At 36.1% G+C, this 22,933-nt stretch overlaps 1 protein-coding gene across 3 annotated transcripts in view; it reads right to left on the bottom strand.

The window, feature by feature from the left end:
• The window catches only part of Oatp74D (Organic anion transporting polypeptide 74D), a 204,348-nt gene that overhangs the window by 106,394 nt on the left and 75,021 nt on the right, over positions 1 to 22,933 (bottom strand). For all 3 annotated transcript variants that reach the window (XM_089101351.1, XM_089101353.1, XM_089101352.1), the window contains exon 3: positions 6,529 to 7,165. In XM_089101351.1, coding sequence (XP_088957477.1) covers positions 6,529 to 7,156 — 628 coding nt within the window. In that variant the 5' untranslated portion in view covers positions 7,157 to 7,165. The remainder of the gene's footprint in view (positions 1 to 6,528; positions 7,166 to 22,933) is intronic.

Below are 22,933 nucleotides of genomic sequence, written 5' to 3'. Positions count from 1 at the left end.
CCTAACACATCAAATCAAAATTTTGAGATATCCATTTTGTTCAAGGTAGACGAAAGTTCTGGAAATTAGGTCTTTTAGGATGATAACCCCCTCAGAGCCCTCAGTGCAAGGATTGTAAGTTATGCCCTGGGGGCATATAATGTTTTTATTGAAAGCGTTGTCGTAGAAACTTTAAAAGGGCTCATTTAGTTGGAAATTGAAAGGGCTTGTGCCTTTTTTAATAGTTGAAAGTGATCGGAGAGCGACTAACGCCCCTCTCACGCCCACCATTTTCCCAAACACATCCAATCAAAATTTTGAGATATCCGTTTTCTTAAACGTAGTTGAAATTTTGGAAATTAGGTCTTTTGGGATGATAACCCCCCCCCCCCGAGCCCTTGGGGGCATATAAGGTTTATATAGAAATTTGTTGTAAAAATTTCAAAAAGGGCTCATTTGTTTGGAAATTGAAAGGGCTTGTGCCTTTTTTAATAGTTGGAAGTGATTGGGGAGCGATTAACGCCCCTCTCGCGCCCACCATTTTCCCAAACACATCTAATCAAAATTTTTAGATATAAATTTTGTTCAACGTAGTTGAAAGTTCTTGAAATTATGTCTTTTATGATGATAACCCCCTCAGTCTTCTGTGCAAGGGTTGTAAATTAAGCCCTGGGGGCATATAAAGTTTATATAGAAAGTTGTTATAGAAATTTCAAAAAGGGTTCATTTGATTGGAAATTGATATTGCACTATTTAATAGTCGAAAGTGAGTGGAGAGTAATAAACCCCCCTCTCACGCCCACCATTTCCCCAAAAACATTCAAGCAAAGTTTAGAGATAGCCATTTTGTTCAACGTAGTTGAAAGTTCTGGAAATTATGTATTTAAGGATGACAAACCCCCCAGAGCCTCAAGGGTAAAGATTGTAAGTTATGCCTTGGGGCCATATAAGGTTTTTTATAGATTAAAGTTGTCGTAAAACTTCAAAAGGGGCTCATTCAATTGGATATTGAGAGGGCTAGTACCCTTTTAATAGTCGAAAGAGATTGGAGGATAACTAAACCCCCCCTCACGCCCACCATTCCCTCAAACACATCCAATCAAAATTTTCAGATAGCCATTTTGTTCAACGTAGTAGAAAGTTCTGGAAATTAGGTCTTTGAGAATGACACACCCCGCAGCCCTTATGGCAAGGGATGTAAGTTTTGGCTTAGGGCCATATAGGGTTTTTATTGAATGTTTTGTCGTAGAAGCTTCGAATGAGCTCATTTGATTTGGAATTGAAAGGGTTATTGCAATTTTTAATAGTTGAAAGTGATTGGAGAGCGACTAACGTCCCTCTCACGCCCACCATTTTCACAAACACATCCAATCAAAATTTTGAGATAGCCATTTTGTTTAACGTAGTTGAAAGTTCTGGAAATTAGGTCTTAGATGATGAGAACCACCCTAACGGCCCTTAGGGTAAGGGTTGTAATTTATTACAACCTTAGGGTTGGGTGTCTGTTCGTATCTTGTACAGTAAACTCCAAAAAGGTTGTTTTTTGTTGTTTTTTCTTTTCTTTTTTGTTTAGCACTGAGGACGACTTGGCGGAGGTCCTTGTCGAAATATTTGCTTGTTTTTTGTCTTCATGTTTTTGCGACTGGCTGACAAAATCCTCGTTTTCTCACCCTTTTTTGGCTTTATTTTTCATTTATTATTTCCTTTCCTCTCTTAGCTTCATATGTTGTAATTTATGCCCTGGAGGCATATAAGGTGTTTACAGAAAGCGTTGTCGTTTCAAAAAGGGATCATTCGATTGGAAATCGAAAGGCCTAGTCCCCTTTTTAATAGTCGAAAGTGATTGGAAGGCTTGACATTTTTATAGTATTAACTAAAAAAACATGTTTTTTTAACTGAAAGTAAAGAGCGACATTAAAACTTAAAACGAACAAAAATTATTCCGTATATGAAAGGGGTTGCCCCCTCCTCAACACCTCGCTCTTTACGCTAAAGTTTTTTATTGTTTTAAAAGATAAAGTTGTGAGACAGAGTCAAACTTTAGCGTAAAGAGCGAGGCGTTGAGGAGCGGACAGTTCCTTTCATATACGGAATAATTTCTGTTTGTTAAGTTTTAATGTCGCTCCTTACTTTCAGTAAAAAAAACTAGTTTTTTTAGTCACTTTCTGAACGTTTTTGAATTAATGCAGCTTTGATTTTGGCTCACCGTACATGAATAATTAAAAGGAAATTCGCAAATTAATTTTCCTTTTTTTGGCTAATTGGCTTTCTCGAAATCTTGCTCTGACGCAACTTACGAATTAACTTACGTAACGAATTTCTATATTCGTATGTTTCAATTAAAGATATTAGGGAGTTCGCTCCCTAGTCAATACCTCGCTTTTTACCCTAAAGTTCGAATTTTGTTCGAATCACAAACCCCTGAATCACAAAGGCCGGTTAATTAGAATAGATAGCTCTTTTGAGAGTACTAAAAAAGCTTTAGCGTAAAGAGCGAGGTGTTGACTAAGAGGCGACCCCCCTTATACACATTACAATTCCTATTTATTTTAATTTTTTATGTTGCTACTTACTTTCAGTTGAAAAAAAACTTGTTTTTTTATTTAATTTCTGACCGTTTTTCTAATAATGCTGGGAAATCTTCACAGAAATGTGCCTCCTCCCAAGGAAATATCCTCCATGGAAAGATCCTCCCCCGTAACCCCAAAACTGACCCCGACCCCCACAAGAAAAAAATTGCTCCTGAAAACGCCTGTATATTTCCCAATAACATATACTAAATGTAAACAATGGGCAAAGCTTATAACTTGCAGCCCTTCCCCCAGGAACTGTGGGGGACTAAGTCATCCTCAAATACATATTTATTATATTTTTTACTATGCTGAACAAAATGGCTGTCTCAAAATTTTGATTGGGTGACTTTGGGAAAAAATGAGCGTGGGAGGGGGCCAAGTTGCCCTCCAATTTTTTTGGTCACTTAAAAAGGGCACAGAACTTTTAATTTCCGTTAGAATGAGCCCTCTCGAGATATTCTAGGACTACTGGAACAATACGATCACCCCTGGGAAAAAAAAATAGAAAAAAAATAGCTATAAACACGCATCCGTGATCTTTCTTCTGGCAAAAATACAAAATTCCACATTTTTGCAGATAGGAGCCTGAAACCTCTAAAGTAGGGTTCTCTGATACGCTGCATCTGATGGTGTGATTTTCATTAAAGTTTTATGAAGTCTAGGTGTTGTTTTCCCCTTTTCTCGAAAATACTGCAAATTTTCTTAGGTACGTAACTTTTAACGGGTAGAAAAAAACTAGATAAAATTTACATGTTTCAAATTAGCATAAGAATATAATTCTTCTGATGTATCTATTGGCATCAAAATTCCGTTTTTTCGAGTTTCGGTTACTATTGAGGCGGGTCGCTCCTTACTTACAGTTCGTTACCACGAACTGTTTGAAAGATTGATGTGGGTATAATTTACTATTTTTTTTATTGTTGTTGTTTAGACCAGGGCACTTCGTATCGAGGGAGTTGTCGTGGGAACTTCGAAAAGGGCTCTTTTGATTGAAAATAGAAAGGGCTGATGCCCTTTTTAATAGTCAATAGTTATTGGAGGGCAACTAATCCCCCTCCCACGCCCACCCTCCCAATTTCCCATTATGTTTAAAAACTAAATATTGCCTTAAGATTAAATCAAAATGAACTATGTTAATGCTAATTCCCAATAAAGCATCTCAGCAGTATTCCAAGAACGACTGAGGGTATTATGTTCAGACTTCTTCTGCTCTTAAAATTTAACCAAATCAAAATAGTGTAAGTGTATCCAAGCTTTCAAAGAAAGTAAACAGATTTTTTGGCGAATGGTATCAAGTTTTCCATTTCAGGTCAACTAGAGGAGGTATGAAACTAAATTAAACACTACTATTTGTGTCCAGATTTTTAAAAGGGTGTTTGTTATTAAAAATTGCTGAAATTTTTTCTCCAGCACACAAATAGCAGGCCAAACTATAAAGTCTTAAAAAAAAAGAAAAGATTTAAAGGATTATTTTCTTTTTTCCCTGAAAAGACTACGTCAATATAAAACGAACACAAATTAATTAAAAAAAACTTTTTCCACAAATAAGTTTTTCAAAGAAAGGTAAAGAACTCCATTAAACCAAAAACGAGCAAAAATCAAATCAAATAATCTACCAAGCGTGAAACTACCACAAATCAGCATCAATAAATAAATGAAACCCAAAACGAACAGAAATTACAATAAATAACCAAGTCAAACTCAAAACGAGCAGAAATTAACATGAGTAGGGATCAAAACCCCTATGCCTGCCCAAGGCCAGAACAAAATTTGCACTTACTGAAAAAATTACAAATGAATGTGCATTGTCAGTTTAATATGCCTACATATATTGATATTTAGTAATCAAAATGTTAATATAACGAAGATATAACGAAGAAAATCTAACGAAGAAAAGATGAGGAGAATCAAAATAAGGACCTCGTTCTAAGGATGCAAGAATCAGGAATAAGAAATTCAGACAAAAGTCCAAAGGGGAATTAAAAGAGACAAAGATTAAAAAAGGTCTTTAACAAACTTATACAATCTGGGACAATCCCGGGGAATTGGTAATTCTTTTGAGTTCTAGTGTTTTTTGTTTATTTTTCTATTTGTGTTCTTATTTAGTTGCTTCTTGGAAAAATTACAATTTGTTTAAATGACCCAGTATTATACTTAATAAAATCATCCTGTCTTTTAAGCGTCCGAGTTACGCTTGGTTTTACCAGAGGCGAAATTCAAAATCCTATTGCGAATTTCGCACTAAAAATACGAAAATGCCGTCATTTTTGCAAAATCCCACTGCACAGACTGCGAATATTCGCACCCAAACAGAGTTGATTTTTTTCAGCTTTTTCGCAACAGAATTTTATGTAAAATTCCCAATTTCCCAAATTTTACGGCAAAATACAGTAAAATTCCCAAAATTAAAGTTAATGCTTTAAAAACTGGGATGATCCGATTATTATTCATAACGAAGCGAAGACTGATTTTTAGAGGAGGCCCCCTTTCCAAGCAATGGTGAAAGTTACTGTAGGTATCCTCAGTTCTTCTTCATTACGAAGAAAGTTGCTCTTTTTTAGCTCAAGTATCTTGTTATTGCATTAATAGTTTACAAATATCTGAATGGCAAAGCAATGCAGTGTCATCAAAATAACAACCACGAAAACCAGCGTTCGCTAAAATCCTCGTGTATGCATTTTTGAATTTTTGCAAAAACTGGTAAGCTTCTTGATTCCGATACTTTTTACATTAAGGGTTTCACTAATAATTTCCTTTAAAATACCAACATACCTTCTAAGCTTATGTTATTTACCACATCTGAATGGTAAAACAATTCGGAAAAAAACAACCGCGAAAACTAGCGTTCGCTAAAAATCTTTGTACATACATTTTTGAATTTTTGTAAAAATGCATGTGCATTTTGATTCAGATACTTTTTATATAGTATGGGTTTTACTGTTAATTTTCTTTAAAATATCAACAAAACTTCAGAGCTTGTATTTTTGACCATATCTGAATGCCAAAGCAACTCGGAGTCATCAAAATAGCAACCACGAAAACTAGCGATGTTAAAAACGCATGTGCATACATTTGTGCAAAAAAAAGTATATATTTTTGCAAATACGTAGGTGCATTTTTGATTCAGATACCTTTTTTTACATTAAGGGTTTTACTTTTAATTCCGGTACTGGTGCATTATACGGACACTTCTATATATTGTACAAGGAAACCAGTCACAAATAACCCGTCAAACAGGTTATTCTGAAGAGACCACTATATATAAATGACTTCAGAGTCGTGGTTTCTCAATTAGTTACAATATTTAAACGATTGTTTTTTGGGGTTTAGAAGGGGAAAAGGTTCCTAGGTTAGGTTAGGTTACGTATTTAATATATGCTATGCTGTACCCCCCACCTTCCCTAATGTGCAAATATATAGCCCAAGTTTGTTTATAAACTATTATATATTCATGCTATATTATTTTATTTCATTAGCATTAACCAAACTTGACTTCTTTAGCAGTATATAGAAGTGTCCGCAAAATGCACCACTACCTTAATTTCCTTTAAAATACCAACATACCTTCTAAGCTTGAATTACTGACCATATCTGAATGGCAAAGCAACTCGGAGTCATCAAAATAACAACCACGAAAACTAGCGGTGCTAAAACGCATGGACGTGCATTTTCGCAAAAAGGTATGTATTTTTGCAAAAACGCATGTGCATTTTTGATTTAGATACCTTTTTTGAATTATTAGTTTACTGCTAAATTTTCTTTGAGGTACCAACATACCTTCTAAGCTTGTTTACTGACTTTATTTAAATGGTGAATCAACAAAATAACAACCACAAAAGCTACTGTTTTCTACAAATGCATGAAATGCATTTGTGCAAAAATGCAAATATTTTTTCAGATACACAAGTGCATTTTTGATTCAGATACTTTTTTTGTATTGTTTTACTGCTAAATATTTTTCGAGATACCAACATACCTTCTAAGCTTGTTTTGTTGCCTTTATCTGAATGGCAAAGTAATTCGGAATCATCGAAACGAAAACCGCTAAAATTGGCGTTCTGAGCTGTTTCAACATTAATCCCAAATAGGAAATGGGGAAGCGAGCAAAACAAAGAGGCCAAACCAAACAGCACTGTGCCCCATCCAATCCATTTCGGTCTGTGGCCCTGGCCACCATAATAGGACAAAAGAAGAGACCCCACAATTTGTCCAATTTCAGTGGCACTCATTATCATTCCAGTTGTTTTCGAACGGATTTGAAAAAGTTTTTCCAGGGTTGTAAGTACACTTGCGAAATAAGTATAAAACATTCCTTGCAAAATACAGGTGAGACAAAACACAACGAGAAACATTTGTTTTGAGGCTAATGGCTGAATACATCTTGGCGAAAAACAATCACCTAAGCCACACTTATCACCATTTTTAGATCGATTTAGCACAGTGCTATAATTCAATTCCTCATTAGTTAGGAAAGAAGTAGCTTCGCCATTCACATAACAGCTTTCACGTTGTTGTTCAAGCTTTAATCCAGACACATCTCCATTTCCAGTGCCGTTTGTTTTTTCTGGGGCTACCGGTGCATACACTCCCTTGCGACGAACCATTTTAAGCTCCTAAAAAGTAAAATTCATATCTGAATAAAATCCAAAAATAATTTTCTATTTATTTATTTAAGTGCCATATCCTTTTACATATAAGATAATAATTTGGTACCTCTTCTTGGAAAAGTAAACGACAAATAATTCACTCCTGCGTACAATAGAGCCACAGAGAAACGGAAGGATTACTTAAAAAAAAATCTTGTGGCTCAAAGTTTTTGTTCCTTTGACTGGCCAAAACTGCATACATGAGGTTTTAAAACAAATCAGGTTTTTAAAAGGTAGAGGTATTTGCCCCTTCAAAAAAAAAACTAATATGATTGGCTTGCAAAAATACGGTGCAGTTGGAAATCAATTAGATTACTGATAAACTTGTGACGAAAAGTTGCCCATGGTGACGGGCATATCAAAGCTGGTCAACTTCTAAACTGCTGCTACTAACAACTTATCACAGCAGCGAACCAAGCGAGGCCAACACAACTGAGCACACTCATCTTTTACGTCACTTCGTTCAAATCTTTACTCTTTTTCTGGAAATTCCAATCTCATCAATTTTTTCTTCGCAATTCAGGAATATTATTATTTTATTTACTCCATCGGTGAAGTCTGATTTACTCCATCGGTGAGGTCATGCCTCTGTGGTTCATACTTACTAGCTTTGTTATATTATGCTTTAATTAAAACTTTCCTCAAATCACTAGGAACTTCCTTCTTAATCCAAATCATATTCATGATATCAATAATTAATGCCAAATGAAAATGACATGACATGACAATGGTCATCCTGATTAATTGAAAACTAACAGAAATTAGTTTTTTAAAAAATCCAAAAAAAGTTTTTCAAAAAAAGAGCTGCTTAAAACCAAAGACAAGCATAAATAAAGTAAAATCTTAATTGAAACTTAAAATGAACATAAATTACAATGAATAATCAAGTAAAACTTAAAGCAACAGAAATTACCACAAACACGAGTGGGGCTAACGATCCGTAAGCCTTCTAGAGCCCAGTGTCATTTACACTTTACTGAAAACAAAATATATTCTATACGCTTTTCCTTTTCAAACGTTAATAAATCCGAAATTGTACCGTCTTCTAGGAATAAATATCATTATACATTAAACAGTCAGAATAATTTTATTCGTTCTTTCAGTTATCTTTGTTATTATGGTGATTTTTTTTTCTTTTTTGTTGATGTTATGACAAATTAAGGAATACTATAAGATATAGTTAGTTATTTACGCATTGATAAGGAATTGATTTCGAACAAACAGTTTTGATTTGTTAATGGTTAATAAACAATAGATGCTCCAGATAAACTCATCACAACATCGGAAGAAAATATTCAGTTGAATAAAATTAAACTTTGTCTTTTTTTTGATATCAAAGGTGCCTCCGACAATGCATGACGCCCCGGGATTTTAAAAAAGTTATTAGATTTAGGTTGTCCTACTTCTCTAGTTATGTTGATTAAAAGTTATCTATCAGATGGATCAGTTTCTTATGGTGATAAAGCTGATAATATAACTCGTATCCTTCAAAAATCTTGCCCACAAGAAGCATACTCTCTCCGTTCTTATGGTCTATTAATGTGGACGAGTTAACGACAGGCTGTACAATACAAGCGTATGATGATGATATCTGTATAACAATATCTTCTAAAGATGTTAATTTCCTAAATCATACTGCAAAAAAGATATTTACACTATTAGAAAAATGGGCTGATGAAAATAGATTAAATTTCGACGTTAATAAATGCGAAGCTATCATCTTTACGAAGAAAAGAGAAATCCAACAGATTAATCTTCGGTTTTTAAGCCATAGAATACCAATAAGTAGTAAAGTGAGATACTTGGGCTTAAATCTTGATAGAAAAATTACTATGGAATGATCATGTTGAAAGCAAAATAAAAGTCGCCGAACAATATTTAACAAAATTGTTATATGCCGCCAGAACCACCTGGGGTCTTAAACCATGTGCCCTAAGAAAATTATACAAAGCTGCTACTGAATCCACCATTTTGTATGCAATACCCGTATGGCTGTCAGCGCTAAAAAAAAAAAAATGTAAAAAAGTCAGTTTCATTACAAATTATCTATCATTATCTTATTTCAAAAGATTTTTATATAGATCACCATTATACAATACGGCTTTAGATGGATTCATTAAACAATAAGTGATATATCAAGAAAAATATTTAGCCCGAGCTCTAAATAGAGAAATGACCGATTACTGGCCTATAATTTAAATTATCATTCACATTATACGGACTCGCAAGTAAATTTTCTATTCGGTAATTCCTTTTCTACTTCTAATAATTTAATTTAAATTAGGAAAACCTTAGGTAAAAACCTATATATGAAATGGTATGAGTTATTCTGCCAAGCTGTTAAGCCCTGGACCCTTCAGTTTTTACTGATCATACTGACCTTCTTCAAGTCACAAATTTCTGCTAATCATGATTTGACCCAAATTGTTAGTAGTCACTGTAAATTAAATTCATTTTTATGTTGAATTAATAAAAGTGATTGTTCCAATTGTGATTGTGGGGACGAGGAGACTTTATATCATTATCTTTTTGAGTGTAAATCTTTGGAAAACGAAAGAACTGAAATACATTATAAACTACAAGGTTTTTATTACTCTAAAAATTTTAATATTAATGTTGTCTGGTTCATCAATGAGGCTCGGTATGCCGTTTTGGAATACTTGAACCGAACAAAGAGACTAGATATTGTATTATTTTTTTTTTTCCTTTCATTTAATTACTATTAAGTGCTAATAATTGTTGTCAATTTATTGTTTTTCCTTTTTCCTTGTTTCTTTGTGGTGTTTTGTATTTTGCTTGTGATTTTCAGTTTTTGATATTTTATGCTATATTTTGTAGACTAGATAGTGAAATACTCTGTACGGGTTTAATCACTGAATAAAATCATTCATTCCTTCATTCATGAAAAATTAAAACACACTTATCAAAATAAAAGTGTTTTCAGTGCAGCGCAAAGTTCCACTTTGGCTTTTAGAAAGGCATTAGCACTACTCCTCGTCGTCTTTTATTTAATGCACCTCTTTTCATTTTTAAACACTTCATTTTTGGAAGAAGTTTTCTAAATTAATATTAAAAATAAGTCGACGTTAGCGTCAGCTTCCCAAAGAGCTGAAAGTACATAATAAGAGATACTCGAAATTTGAACAGAGTTATGGGACGACAAAGAGAATGAAAATACCCAGCTAATGATGTCAAACTGATGCTAAAATTACTGCAAGTAAATTCTTAAATCACGCGAGAGATCCTCAGGTCCAAAGCCTAAAAATGTATCAAAATTAAAAATGTTTTAATAGCCAAAATAAATATGAACCTCCTCTGGGAAAAGGTCTTTTAACTCCTCCCCTTTAAAAAATTGTCCAGTCTTCAAAACCCAATAAGGCCAGTAAGTAACGAAATATGCAGGTAACTTTAACAGAGGCATGTAACTCGGACAGATGCAGGCGAACAGAGGCAGAACTCCTCCCCTTTAAAAAATTGTCCAGTCTTCAAAACCCAATAAGGCCAGTAAGAAACGAAATATGCAGGTAACTCGAACAGAGGCATGTAACTCGAACAGATGCAGGAGAACAGAGGCAGAACTCCTCCCCTTTAAAAAATTGTCCAGTCTTCAAAACCCAATAAGGCCAGTAAGTAACGAAATATGCAGGTAACTTTAACAGAGGCATGTAACTCGAACAGATGCAGGTGAACAGAGGCAGAACTCCTCCCCTTTAAAAAATTGTCCAGTCTTCAAAACCCAATAAGGCCAGTAAGTAACGAAATATGCAGGTAACTCGAACAGAGGCATGTAACTCGAACAGATGCAGGCGAACAGAGGCAGAACTCCTCCCCTTTAAAAAATTGTCCAGTCTTCAAAACCCAATAAGGCCAGTAAGTAACGAAATATGCAGGTAACTCGAACAGAGGCATGTAACTCGTACAGATGCAGGTGAACAGAGGCAGAACTCCTCCCCTTTAAAAAATTGTCTAGTCTTCAGTACCCAATAAGGCCAGGAAGTAACGAAATATGCAGGTAAATCGAACAGAGGCATGTAACTCGAACAGATGCAGGCGAACAGAGGCAGAACTCCTCCCCTTTAAAAAATTGTCCAGTCTTCAAAACCCAATAAGGCCAGTAAGCAACGAAATATGCAGGTAACTCGAACAGAGGCATGTAACTCGAACAGAGGCAGAACTCCTCCCCTTTACAAAATTGTCCAGTCTTCAAAACCCAATAAGGCCAGTAAGTAACGAAATACGCAGGAAACTCGAACAGATGCAGGCGAACAGAGGCAGAACTCCTCCCCTTTAAAAATTGTCCAGTCTTCAAAACCCAATAAGGCCAGTAAGTAACGAAATATGCAGGTAACTCGAACAGAGGCATGAAACGACCAGGAAAATGATAGCATCCATCTAAGACCATTGAAAAAAAAAATGCAGTTTTTAAAACCCAATCTGGCAAGTAAGTAATGAGAGATGCAGGTAAAGCCTAGTCTTGATTAGTCTCGTCTTGATTCTTGAAAGTTACTTTCATAGAAGATCCATGCAGATAGTAGGCTATTAAATTATATTGTTTCATCCTCATATTCATTAAAAAGTGGAGTGCCTCAGGGTTCCAATCTAGATCCTTTTCTTTAGTCTATATATGTCGAAACCATACGATTTTATCTTCAAGGTATTTATGATACTACTTTTGCTGAGGACCCAGTATTGACAAAATGCCCCAAGTCTATTAATGAGCTTGTACTAAAAGCTTATGAAGCGTTGAGAAGTCTGGAAGTTTTTATGAAATTTGATTTCCTCTGCATCAACCTGAATAAGACCTTTCACGTGAGCTTCTGAAGACAAGGAATGCCTGCTGATGCTAGTGGTTTTGTCGTTATCTGGGAAGTCAGTGCACCAAGTGAATTACCTGCGATACCTAAGGTTTATCATTGATTCCAATCAGCATCGTCTTAATTGACATCATTCTCCCTACCGGCAGCATTTTTTGTAGGTGAATCATTTTTGGATAGCTAACTATGATCGGACTGCCAATATGATTGGACAGCCTTCAAACATTTCAAAGGCTATGATTGGCTGTCGAACCGAAGCCAGCCCTGCTGCTGGCAGGATGAATATTGTCAAACAGTTCGTGGTAACGAACTGTAAGTAAGGAGCGACCCGGCTCAATAGTAACCGAAACTCTAAACAGCAGATTTTTTATACCAATAGATACATCAAAAGAAACATATTTTTATGCTGATTTCAAATATATAAGTTCCATCAAGTTTATTCTTACCCATAAAAAGTTACGCACCTGAGAAAATTTTCCTTATTTTCAAAAAAAAGGGAGAAACAGCCCCTAAAAATCATAGAAATTTAATGAAAATCACACTGTCAGATTCAGCTTATCAGAGAACCTTACTATAGAAATTTCAAGCTCCTATCTGCAAAAATGTGGAATATTGTATTTTTGCCAGAAGAAAGATCACGGATGCGTGTTTAATTTTTTTTTTGTTTGGTTTTGTTTTTTATTTCCTAGGGATGATCGTATCGATCCAGTGGTCCTAGAATATCGTGAGAGGGCTCATTCGAACGGAAATTAAAAGTTCTAGTTCCCTTTTTAAGTCACCAAAAAATTGGAGGGCAACTTGGCCCCCTCCCACGGTCAGTTTTTTCACGAAGTCCCCAATCAAAATTTTTAGATAGCCATTTTGTTCAGCATAGTCAAAAATTTAATAAATATGTCTTGAGGATGACTTAATCCTCAACAGTTCCTGGGGGAAGGACTACAAATCATAAATTTTGCCCATTGTTTACATATAGTATTGGTTAATGGGAAATATACAGACGTTTTCAGGAGGGATTTTTTTTCTGGTGTGGGGGGGGGGGTCAGAGGAGGGGGTTCCGGGGGAGAATCTGTCCATGTAGGATTTTATCTTGGGGGAAGGGACATTTCTAAGAAGGGGGTGCCAGATTTCCTAGCGTTATTTAAAAACGATCAGAAATTAAATAAAAAAAACAAGTTTTTTTCGCCGAAAGTAAGGAGAAACATTAAAACTTAAAACGAACAAAAATTATTACGTATATGACGGGGTTCGGCCCCTGGTCAATACCTCGCTCTTTACGCTAAAGTTTATTATTACTTTCGAAAGAGCTAACTAAACTAAATAAACGGCATTTGTCATTCGGATTTTGTTAATTGGACCAAATTCGAAATTTAAAGTAAAGACTGAAGCCTCGAAATTGGACCGAACCCCCTAGTAGGCGTAATAAAAACATACAAATATAAAAATTCGTTACGTAAGTTAATTCGTAAGTTACGTCAGAACAAAATTTCGAGAAAGCCATTCAGCCAAAAAAAAGTAAAATTATTAGGCAAATGTCGTTTTAATTATTCATGTATGGTGACCCAAAATCAAAGCTGCATTAATCCAACAACGTTCAGAAATTAAATAAAAAACAATAAGTTTCTTTAACTGAAAGTAAGGAGCGACACTAAAACTTAAAATGAACAGACATTATTCCGTATATGAAAGGGGCTGTCCCCTCCTCAACGCCTCGCTCTTTACGCTAAAGTTTGATTCTGTCTCACAATCCATTTTTTAAAACAAAAAAAACTTTAGCGTAAAGAGCGAGGAGTTGAGGAGGGGACAGCCCCTTTCATATACGGAATAATTTCTGTTCGTTTTAAGTTTTATGTCGCTCCTTACTTTCAGTTTAAAAAACTTGTTTTTTTATTATTTAATCAATCAAGACGAGGCTTAACTCAAGCAGAGAGATGGAGCAGCCTTGGGAATGATTGTCCACAGCTAAAGACGTGATATAGATATTGAAGAGACTTTAAGTAAATTATCAAGGAAAAGGAAAAGACCACTGAGGGGCAGGGTTGCCACCTATAGCACGAAAGTTTTATTTTAGCACTATTTCATCATGAGTAACACTGTAGCACGTCCTACATTTAATGAACAAATAGTAGCACTTTCATGCTACAATTTTTTCTTTGTGGCTTGGACGAAATGAATAAAGGCAGAATGAAGATTCTGAATAAAGGCAGAGGAATTAACAAAAAGTGCGGAGCGGCTTTTTCCCGTATTTGTTTTTGAAAAATTGGCACAACGTTAATATTAACTGGACCTTTATGCCGTGTTCGTTTCGAAAGATTGGCGCTAAGTTTGAAATAATCAGGTGAAACATTTGATCCTAACTAGTACTAATCCTAATCCTAATCCTAACTAGTACACTTAATGGACCATGTGCGCGTCGCGACACGCGCCAAAAATTTTCAGCACCAAACTGTAGTAGCACAAAAACTGTAGCACCAAAAATCGTTGTATAGCACGCAAATTCGGCCAATTTTTGCACTTTAGGAACTGACCGCGGTGACAACCCTACGAAGGGGATCCGGCCCCTTGAAAAGCCAAAAATGTGAGAAAAACAATGAAAATTCAAAGGAATGGAATTTTTTAATTTGAATTTGGAATAAATGTATTGACAAAAAAACAAAAAATAGATCACTGAATACCAAGATCCACGGTAATTTACATACAAAAAATAACACTTCAATTTAGTCTCCCCCGTAAAGGTAGGAAGAAACAGGGGAGAATCATTGGGAAAAACAAATGAATTATGATACCTCTGCAAAAAGGCCCATTTTCAACACACCCCCACTTTTAAAGGGTATGTATAGTCTAATCTGGCCAAACTATGAGATGTGGCCCTACCTGGCATCAGTCAACATGGCCACACCTGTCAATAAACTCAAACTTGGCAGGGTCATCGCTAAAAGACATATTAAACATTGGAAATTTTGAAAAGCCTTTCAAAATTCCTCCTTTAAAATGATTAGGTATTTATCGTAGCTTGAAATATAAGAATCAGGGTATTTACCGAGATCCACACCCATAAAAACAAAAAACATGCTATGCTGGTTTTGAATTCTAGGTCGGTCAATCTATCATGCCAAAGTTTAACTGCAATATAACTTCAGAGATTGGTGTAGTCGCTCTTCTTAGTAAGTTGCAGGTAATGGTAATAAGAGTCCCATTTTTCAGGAAATACATGAGACAATGAAGAAAGGAATCTTTAGATTCCTTTCTTAGGGATCTTTCCCTAGAATTTAGGATTCTTTTTAAGTATCTTTAGAACTAAACAAGGCTCTGTATTACAAGTTGAACCAAACGACATAATGTGTTGATTTTTAGAACGTGTACAAAAAATCTTACTTTGCCAAAAAACGTAACATAACACATTTTGGATTACTGCAGCCAAGCCATTAACCTGAAGTCGTAAAACGAGATAACGGCTGATATCAAAATGATTTGTTTGAATTTGGGCGAAAAATCCTGAATTGTTTTATGCAGTCTATAACTAAAAACGATCTTTATCAAAATTAATTTAAAAAAAAATTTTCTAAAAATAAGTTTTTCAAAGAAAAGTAAAGGCCATTTTGAACTTATGCTCAGCACATATAAATACCTGTTAAAGCTCAACCTCAAAACAATCAGAAATTACAATTAAAGAATAAATGAAACCCAAAACGAACAGAAATTAAATAAACAATCATAGCAAAAACACACAAGTAATAATATAAATAAATAAATAGGTCTTAAATCGAGTAATGCTTAGATTGAATATGAAAATCAAGCTTAAAACGAAAAAAAAAATAGTTTGCTATTAAAGTATAAATGAAGCTTAAAACGAACAGAAATTAAATAAACAATCAATGCGAAGAAACATACAATATATATTAATGTAAATGAATAAATAAATTTTAAAACAAGTGAAACTTAAATTAAATATGCAAATCAAGTTTGAATCGAATAAAAATAACTACAAACAAGAGTTTGGGTATCGCCTCACTGCAGAAGCCTAAAACCTACTGCGTCATTTCGAATGAGCCTTTTTCGAAGTTTCTACGACACCGCCTTCTATAAAAACCTTATATGCCCCCAGGGCATAACTTAAAATCCTTGCCCTGAGGGTTGTGGGGGATTGTCCTCCTTAAAACATATTTTCTATCTGGAAATCAACTACGCTGAACAAAATGGCTATCTCAAAATTTTGATTGGATGTGTGTGGGGGAAGGATGAGCGTGGGGTGGGAGGGGGCTAGTAGCCCTCCAATCACTTTCGACTATTAAAAAGGGCACTATCCCTTTGAATTTCCAATCGAATTAGCCTTTTTTGAAGTTTCTACGACAACACCTTCTATAAAAACCTTATATGACCCAGGGCATAAATTACAACCCTTGCCCTGTGGGTTCTGGGAGAGTGTCTTCAACAAAAATATAATTTCTATCTGGAAAACAAAATGATGATCTACAGATTTTGTGGGTATGCGGCGGGGGACATGAGGGGCATGGGGGGGGGGCTAGTTGTACTCCAATCACTTTCGACTATTAAAACTTTGAATTTCCCATCGAATGAGCCTGTTTTGAAGTTTCTACGACAACGCCTTCTATAAAACCCTTATATGACCCAGGGCATAACTTAAAACCCTTGACCTGAGGGTTGTGGGGGAGTGTCCTCCACAAAAACATATTTTCTATCTGGAAATCAACTACGCTGAACAAAATGGCTATCTCAAAATTTTGATTGGATGTGTTGGGGGAAATGATGGGCATGTGGGGGGGCTAGTTGCCCTCCAATCACTTTCGACTATTAAAACTTTGAATTTCCAATCGAATGAGCCTGTTTTGAAGTTTCTACGACAACACCTTCTATAAAAACCTTGTATGCCCCCAGGGCATAACTTAAAACTCTCGCCCTTAGGGTTGTGGGGGAGTGTCCTCCTCAAAAATATATTTTCTATCTGGAAATCAACTACGCTGAACAAAATGGCTATCTCATAATTTTGATTGGATGCGTTTGGGGGAATAATGGGCATGGGGGGGGGCTAGTTGCCCTATTAAAAATGGCACTAGAACTCTCGATTTCAAATCGAATGAGCCCCCTTTGAAGTTTCTACGACGACCCCTTCCGTATGAAGTGCCTATGGGAAAAAAAACTAATACGTAAATAATAATAAAACATTGGAGCCGTCTGGTCTTTCGTATAGGCAACGCTACAGCGTTGCCTCTGATAATGAGGAGCCTTTGCTTACTGAAAAGCTTGTTTTGTAGGGTTGGTCAGGCCATGGCTAAAATGAAAATTAATATTTCTTTTTTCATCGCGACCTGGTAAAGAGCAGCCCACAACCCGTAGCAGCCAAAATTTTTAAAACATCTTTTGGAAAAAAACGTCTAGTGAGAACGATTTACTGCTTAATACTAATTCAGGAACGTTAACCATTATTTCGGTTTATCTTTCGGAACCGCAGACATAAGAAAGGCATTTGATGCCGTAGATTCCACGATTCTGCTGGATCGCCTTTAGTGTCTAGGAATTTGCGGTACTCCGTTACAGTGGTTCGTAAGTTACTTTCATGCAAGATACATGCAGGCGGTATTAAATTATTGTGTTTCATCCTCGTATCCATCAAATGTGGAGCGCCTCAGGGTTCCATTCTAGGTCCTTTGATTTATTCTGTATATCCATGTGATTTTATCTTCATAGTGTTTATGATAAATGAAGCGATGAGAAGGCTAGAAGTTTTTATGAACCATTAAAGAGTACGCGTAACTTTAAGTGCGGAAAGTGGAGTTATTGTCGGCAAGAAACATCTCAAGAAAGTCATCTAGCGCTTGGCGAAAGTTGGCATTTTTTCAGGCTTTGAAATAGTGTTTCTGTCAGGAGCTGAAATCAAACACTTATTACTACACTAATTTTACCAATTACACAAATTAAATTAAATGCTCTAATTATAACACTGGAAAAGAGCCAATTGTCACCAATCGCTAGATGGCGTTAAGATTTTTTTGTTGACTTTAGCGCCAGTTCCCACTCTTGTAGGTTAACCATATTCTTCGGTCCTAAGGTTTTAATGCTTCACAGTAAGGTGACAATTTTCTACGACTTGATGACCGAGATTCAGCTTTATCCACCAATCGAATTGTAGCTATGAAATTTGCTCTACTTTCTTTAGATTGACAAATAAGTTGAAGAGGAAATACAAAACAAACTTTCTTCAACTACACTAAACGCACTCCTCTGCCGTCACGTTGGCTTTTACAGTTTTGAGTAGATTTAAGAGGGAAGCATCTCTAGTAGATTTAAATGATGGGACATATATCTCTTTCTTTTCATGCCAGACTTGGCCTGCATAATTGAGGTATGGGTCACACTTGTGAGCGAGTTTCTATGAATATCTTTCAAGGTTGCAAGGTAGCACTCCACAGCAACGTTCGAAAATGGCAAGGTCACAAAGTACTGGGCAATGCCGACTATGTTAAAGAATCTCTGAGTACCATTTGGTGTTTTTATAGAAGCCACGTGACGCCAAAAATCACAGACATCTGTCACATTTGGAAGATCAAAAAGCACTAAATTCCGCCATTCTTCTACTATCTTATTTCCATCTCACGACGGTGCACTGTAGAATCTTTTGTAGAAGACCAATTGCACCTATATCCAAAGCTTTCGTAGAGTCAAGGATTTCGCACAAGGTCAACAGTTCGTCATCAAACGAAAATTGCTGCTTGATTTGCTTCCCCGGCTCCACATATAACTTAAGAGCATATTCATAGATGACTTTCACTTTATGTTCATCTGCTTTTGTACTCGGATTTGACTGCACGGTTTGAAGAGACTTGTGAGCTGCCCTCCCCAAGTACACATCTTCAGCTGGAAGGTTTTCTCTTGCTTTGTCAGGGTCAAGATTTGATGGCAAGGTTGATCTAACGTAGCTATTCTTCAAAAATTCATGGCCAGTTTTATCAGAAGTATCCCCACCTCTACTTTTATTTTTGAAACAAAGGTTTTTCACTTTGGAAAAGAAAATTAAAATCTGTAAACAGCTCCAGCACGTAGAGCTGGAACTCAAGTTGAATCCGAAACAGTGGATTCTTTAAGGCTTGCAATACCTTGTCATCTGTGTGAGTTGGATCCTCTGCTGCTACTTCCTGAAAGTAGCTACTAAGCGCATCCTAATTATGCAATAGTCGCTCAACGCACATCCAAAGAGACAGCAACGTGTCTGACTTGGGGCAAGCACATTAAGAACTGGGGTGTCCGTAAATCTCTGATGCAATTTGAACTCAGAGCGTCTTTTGGCACTCATTCTGAAGTGATTACATACCGTCCGACACGTATCTTCCAATTGCTTTAGCAATTGTTTGCAAGCATAAGAAACAATTAATTGAATTGAATGACTGCTGCACTTGACACATATTACAGATAGGAATTTTTCTTTGATTCCGCTCACAACCAAGTTATCACACCAAAACATAGTATTACACGTGTCCGCACAGAATCCAACCCAGTTCTCTGTAGGTATATTTTTATATCGAACAACATCGCAAATAAAGTTGAAAATGGTTTCCGCTTTTCCATCACAACACCCAACCATATCAAGGGGGTCTACTTGTATTTCAAACTCCTTATTGCAGAACAAAACTACAACAGGAAGTTGTTTTTTGACAGCCACGTCAGTTGTCTCATCAATAATGAGAGAAAAAGGAGTCATTCTCAACTGACCAAAAAACATTCATCGTAGTGTGGTCCTAAAGCCTCTTTGGTCACATCTGTCCCATTCTGCTTGACCAGCCTGACTCTTCTAAAATATTATTGCGTGGCAAACTTTTCACAAAAAGTACAAGAGTTTCTAGAATTGACAAAGGAAGATTTTTCAACAATGAAAGCAACAGACCTGGCTTTTAGACTTTCTTCTTGGTTTTGTCTGTGGTAAGGATATGATCAATTCTTGGGTGAGCTTCCTTGAAACCGCTAGTTTCCTTATATTTTCACTGTGCTTTGCACTCTTTCCATGTTTCCGGGGTCCGGATCTACCACAACACAAGGACTGACTGCAATAAGAGCAGAACGCCTTTTGATCAGAAGATTTGTCCTTAGTAAGCCACACTGTAAATTCAGGGATTTGCAGCCACCTGAATTTGGCCTTTTTATTATACACCTTCGGTCTAAGGAAGGGCCTTCTTTCTTTTCCCATTCTCTTTCGCTTTTCTTCACCACCAAAGCTTTCAATGTCAGTTTCAGAAGACGAAGACCTGTCCGACATGACGGTGCTTCCTGCAATCAGACCTAACAAGTAAAACGCAGTAACTGTATTACAGCAAAGGATCTTAAAGGCAAACTCTAGCATTGAACCTCAAATTCGTGAAAGACCGATATCTTAGGAATCAATTATCGAGGTCAAGAGCTGACGTATAAAAAAATGAAAAAAAAAGTTGATATATCTTGGGTTTTGTTTGTCTAAGTTATAATAGCTCTTAGAAAATAGTATCCTCAACTCAAGTAAAGGATTTACATCGTTATTTCCCCCTAGAACATGCCAAAAATGCCGACTGAATCGTCCCAGTATTGTAAAACTATTAAGTTATTAATTTATATATTAAGTTAAAATATTAAATTACTTCACAGAAGAATATTAATACTTTTTGCTGCAATATCAGTTACTCAAAATATAGCTCAGTTTGAAAAAGAAGTTTAGTTCATTGTTGAGAGATCTGAGAAGCTTTTTTCTTCTCAAAGTAGATATGACATAGCTTAACAAAGACAATAGGATCATTATTAATACAGATTATTTGAAAAAAAAACTACGTTTTCTAAAGAGTTAAAGAGGCTGAGTCACAAGTTCGAACCTTAAAACGTACAGGGATTACGAGGTACAGTTGGGGGGCTACCGCCCCCCAAACCCCCGCTTTTGCAGCCTTTAAATAAAAAAAAAACAAGTTTTTTAAACTGAAAGTAAGGAGCGACATTAAAACTTAAAACGAACAGAAATCATTCCGTATATGAAAGGGGCTGTCCCCTCCTCAACGCCTCGCTCTTTACGCTAAATTTTTTTGTTGTTTAACAAAAATAGAGCTGTGAGAAAGTCAAACTTTAGCGTAAAGAGCGAGGCGTTGAGGAGGGGACAACCCCTTTCATATACGGAATAATTTCTGTTCGTTTTAAGTAGCCCGGATCGGACTACATTAAAGGGGGGCTGTGGTGGGATGGTCGAAACTTCCGGCCCACTTTCCCCTATGAAGATAAAGTCGGAGGGGGGTGACATTTTGCATGTTTCTTAGTTTGAGCTTAGGCTACAAAATGCGATCACCGCCGTCTCTCTGCGACCGCTAGGACCGGAAATCGCTGAACAGTGTGGTGGGTCGCCTCTTTGAAAAAAAACTTTGAAAAAAACTTAGGAGGTACAGACCTTATTACAGCAATATACTGTAGTTGATGCACAGCAAAATAAGCCAGATAGAAGACGTTTTATTGTCTAACCTCTAGACTAAAAAAAGCCAAAAAAGTCACTCATTCGACTTTTTTCATGCTAGTCTTCAATAGAACAAGAGAAAAAAGGCCATTTGTATGACTTTAGTCATGATGGTGTATAACAGAAGAAAGTATAGAAAGTCATCTGTATGAATTCCGTTCTACATAATCAGTTGAAAGATCATATTGCCTTTTGTTTGAATTTACACTAGAGTATTTATAATAGTTATTGGTAATATAACTAAATTGCTAAGTAGTAATTGCTAAAGTTTTTTTTTTTTTTTTTTAAATAGAGTTGTGAGAAAGTCAAACCTTAGCTAAAGTTTTTTTTTTTATTTAATTTCTGATCTTTTTCTTTAATAATGCTGGGAAATCCGGCGCCCCTTCATAACAATGTCCCTTCCCCCATGAAAAGTACCTTCACGGAAAGATCCTCCCATATAACCCCTGACCCACCCACCCCCCACCTACAAGAGAAAATCCCCCTGAAATACGTCTGTATACTTCCCAATAACCAATACTATATGTTAACATTGGGTTAAAGTTCATAACTTTCAGCCCTCCCCCCCTGGGACTTCGGAGGATTAAGTCATCCTAAAAGACATTGTTATCATATTTTCGACCATGTTGAACAAAATGGCTATCTCAAAATTTTGATCGGGTGACTTTTGGAAAAAATGAGCGTGGGAGGGGGCCTAGTTGAAATCCATTTTTTGTCACTTAAAAAGGGCACTAGATCTTTTATTTCCTTTCCAATGAGCCCTCCCACGATATTCTAGGATCACTGGTTCGATACGATCACCCCTGAAAAAAAAAAAAAAAAAAAAAAAAAACAAAAAAAAACACGCATCAGTGATCTTTCTTCTGGCAAAAAATACAAAGTTCCACATTTTTGTAGATAGGTACTTGAAACCTCTACAGTAGGGTTCTCTAATATGCTGAATATGATGGTGTGATTTTCATTAAGGTTCTATAACTTTTAGGAGGTCTTTCCCCTTTTTTTCTAAAATCAGCCAAATTTTATCAGGCGCTTAACTTTTGATGGGTAAGACTAAACTTGATGAAACTTACATATTTGAAATCAGCATTAAAATCTGATTCATTTGATGTATCTATGGTATCAAAATTCCGTTTTTTAGAGTTTCGGTTACCATTGAGCCCGGTCGCTCCTTACTTACAGTTCGTTACCACGAACTGTTTTATATTAAATATTTAATTAGACTATACCTACATAGTTACCGTTTATCTCAATCAGGTTAAGTTGATTATCTCCGACTGGACACAGAAACCCCGTTTCATCAGAAACCCGTCTTTTAGGATGACTTAATCCCCCAAAGTCACGGGGGGGGGGGGAGGGCTGAAAGCTATGAAGTTTATCCAATGTTGCCATATAGTGTTTGTTATTGGGAAGTATACAGACGTTTTCAGGGGGGATTTTTTCTGGTAGTGGGGG

Source organism: Artemia sp. Qi Xiang Cuo, chromosome 15 (genome assembly GCF_049724085.1).
Source record: "Artemia sp. Qi Xiang Cuo chromosome 15, ASM4972408v1, whole genome shotgun sequence".
In the NCBI taxonomy this organism is placed as follows: Eukaryota; Metazoa; Arthropoda; class Branchiopoda; order Anostraca; family Artemiidae; genus Artemia; species Artemia sp. Qi Xiang Cuo.
Note: the sequence above shows the minus strand (reverse complement) of the source record. Positions and strands in the feature narration are given on the sequence as shown.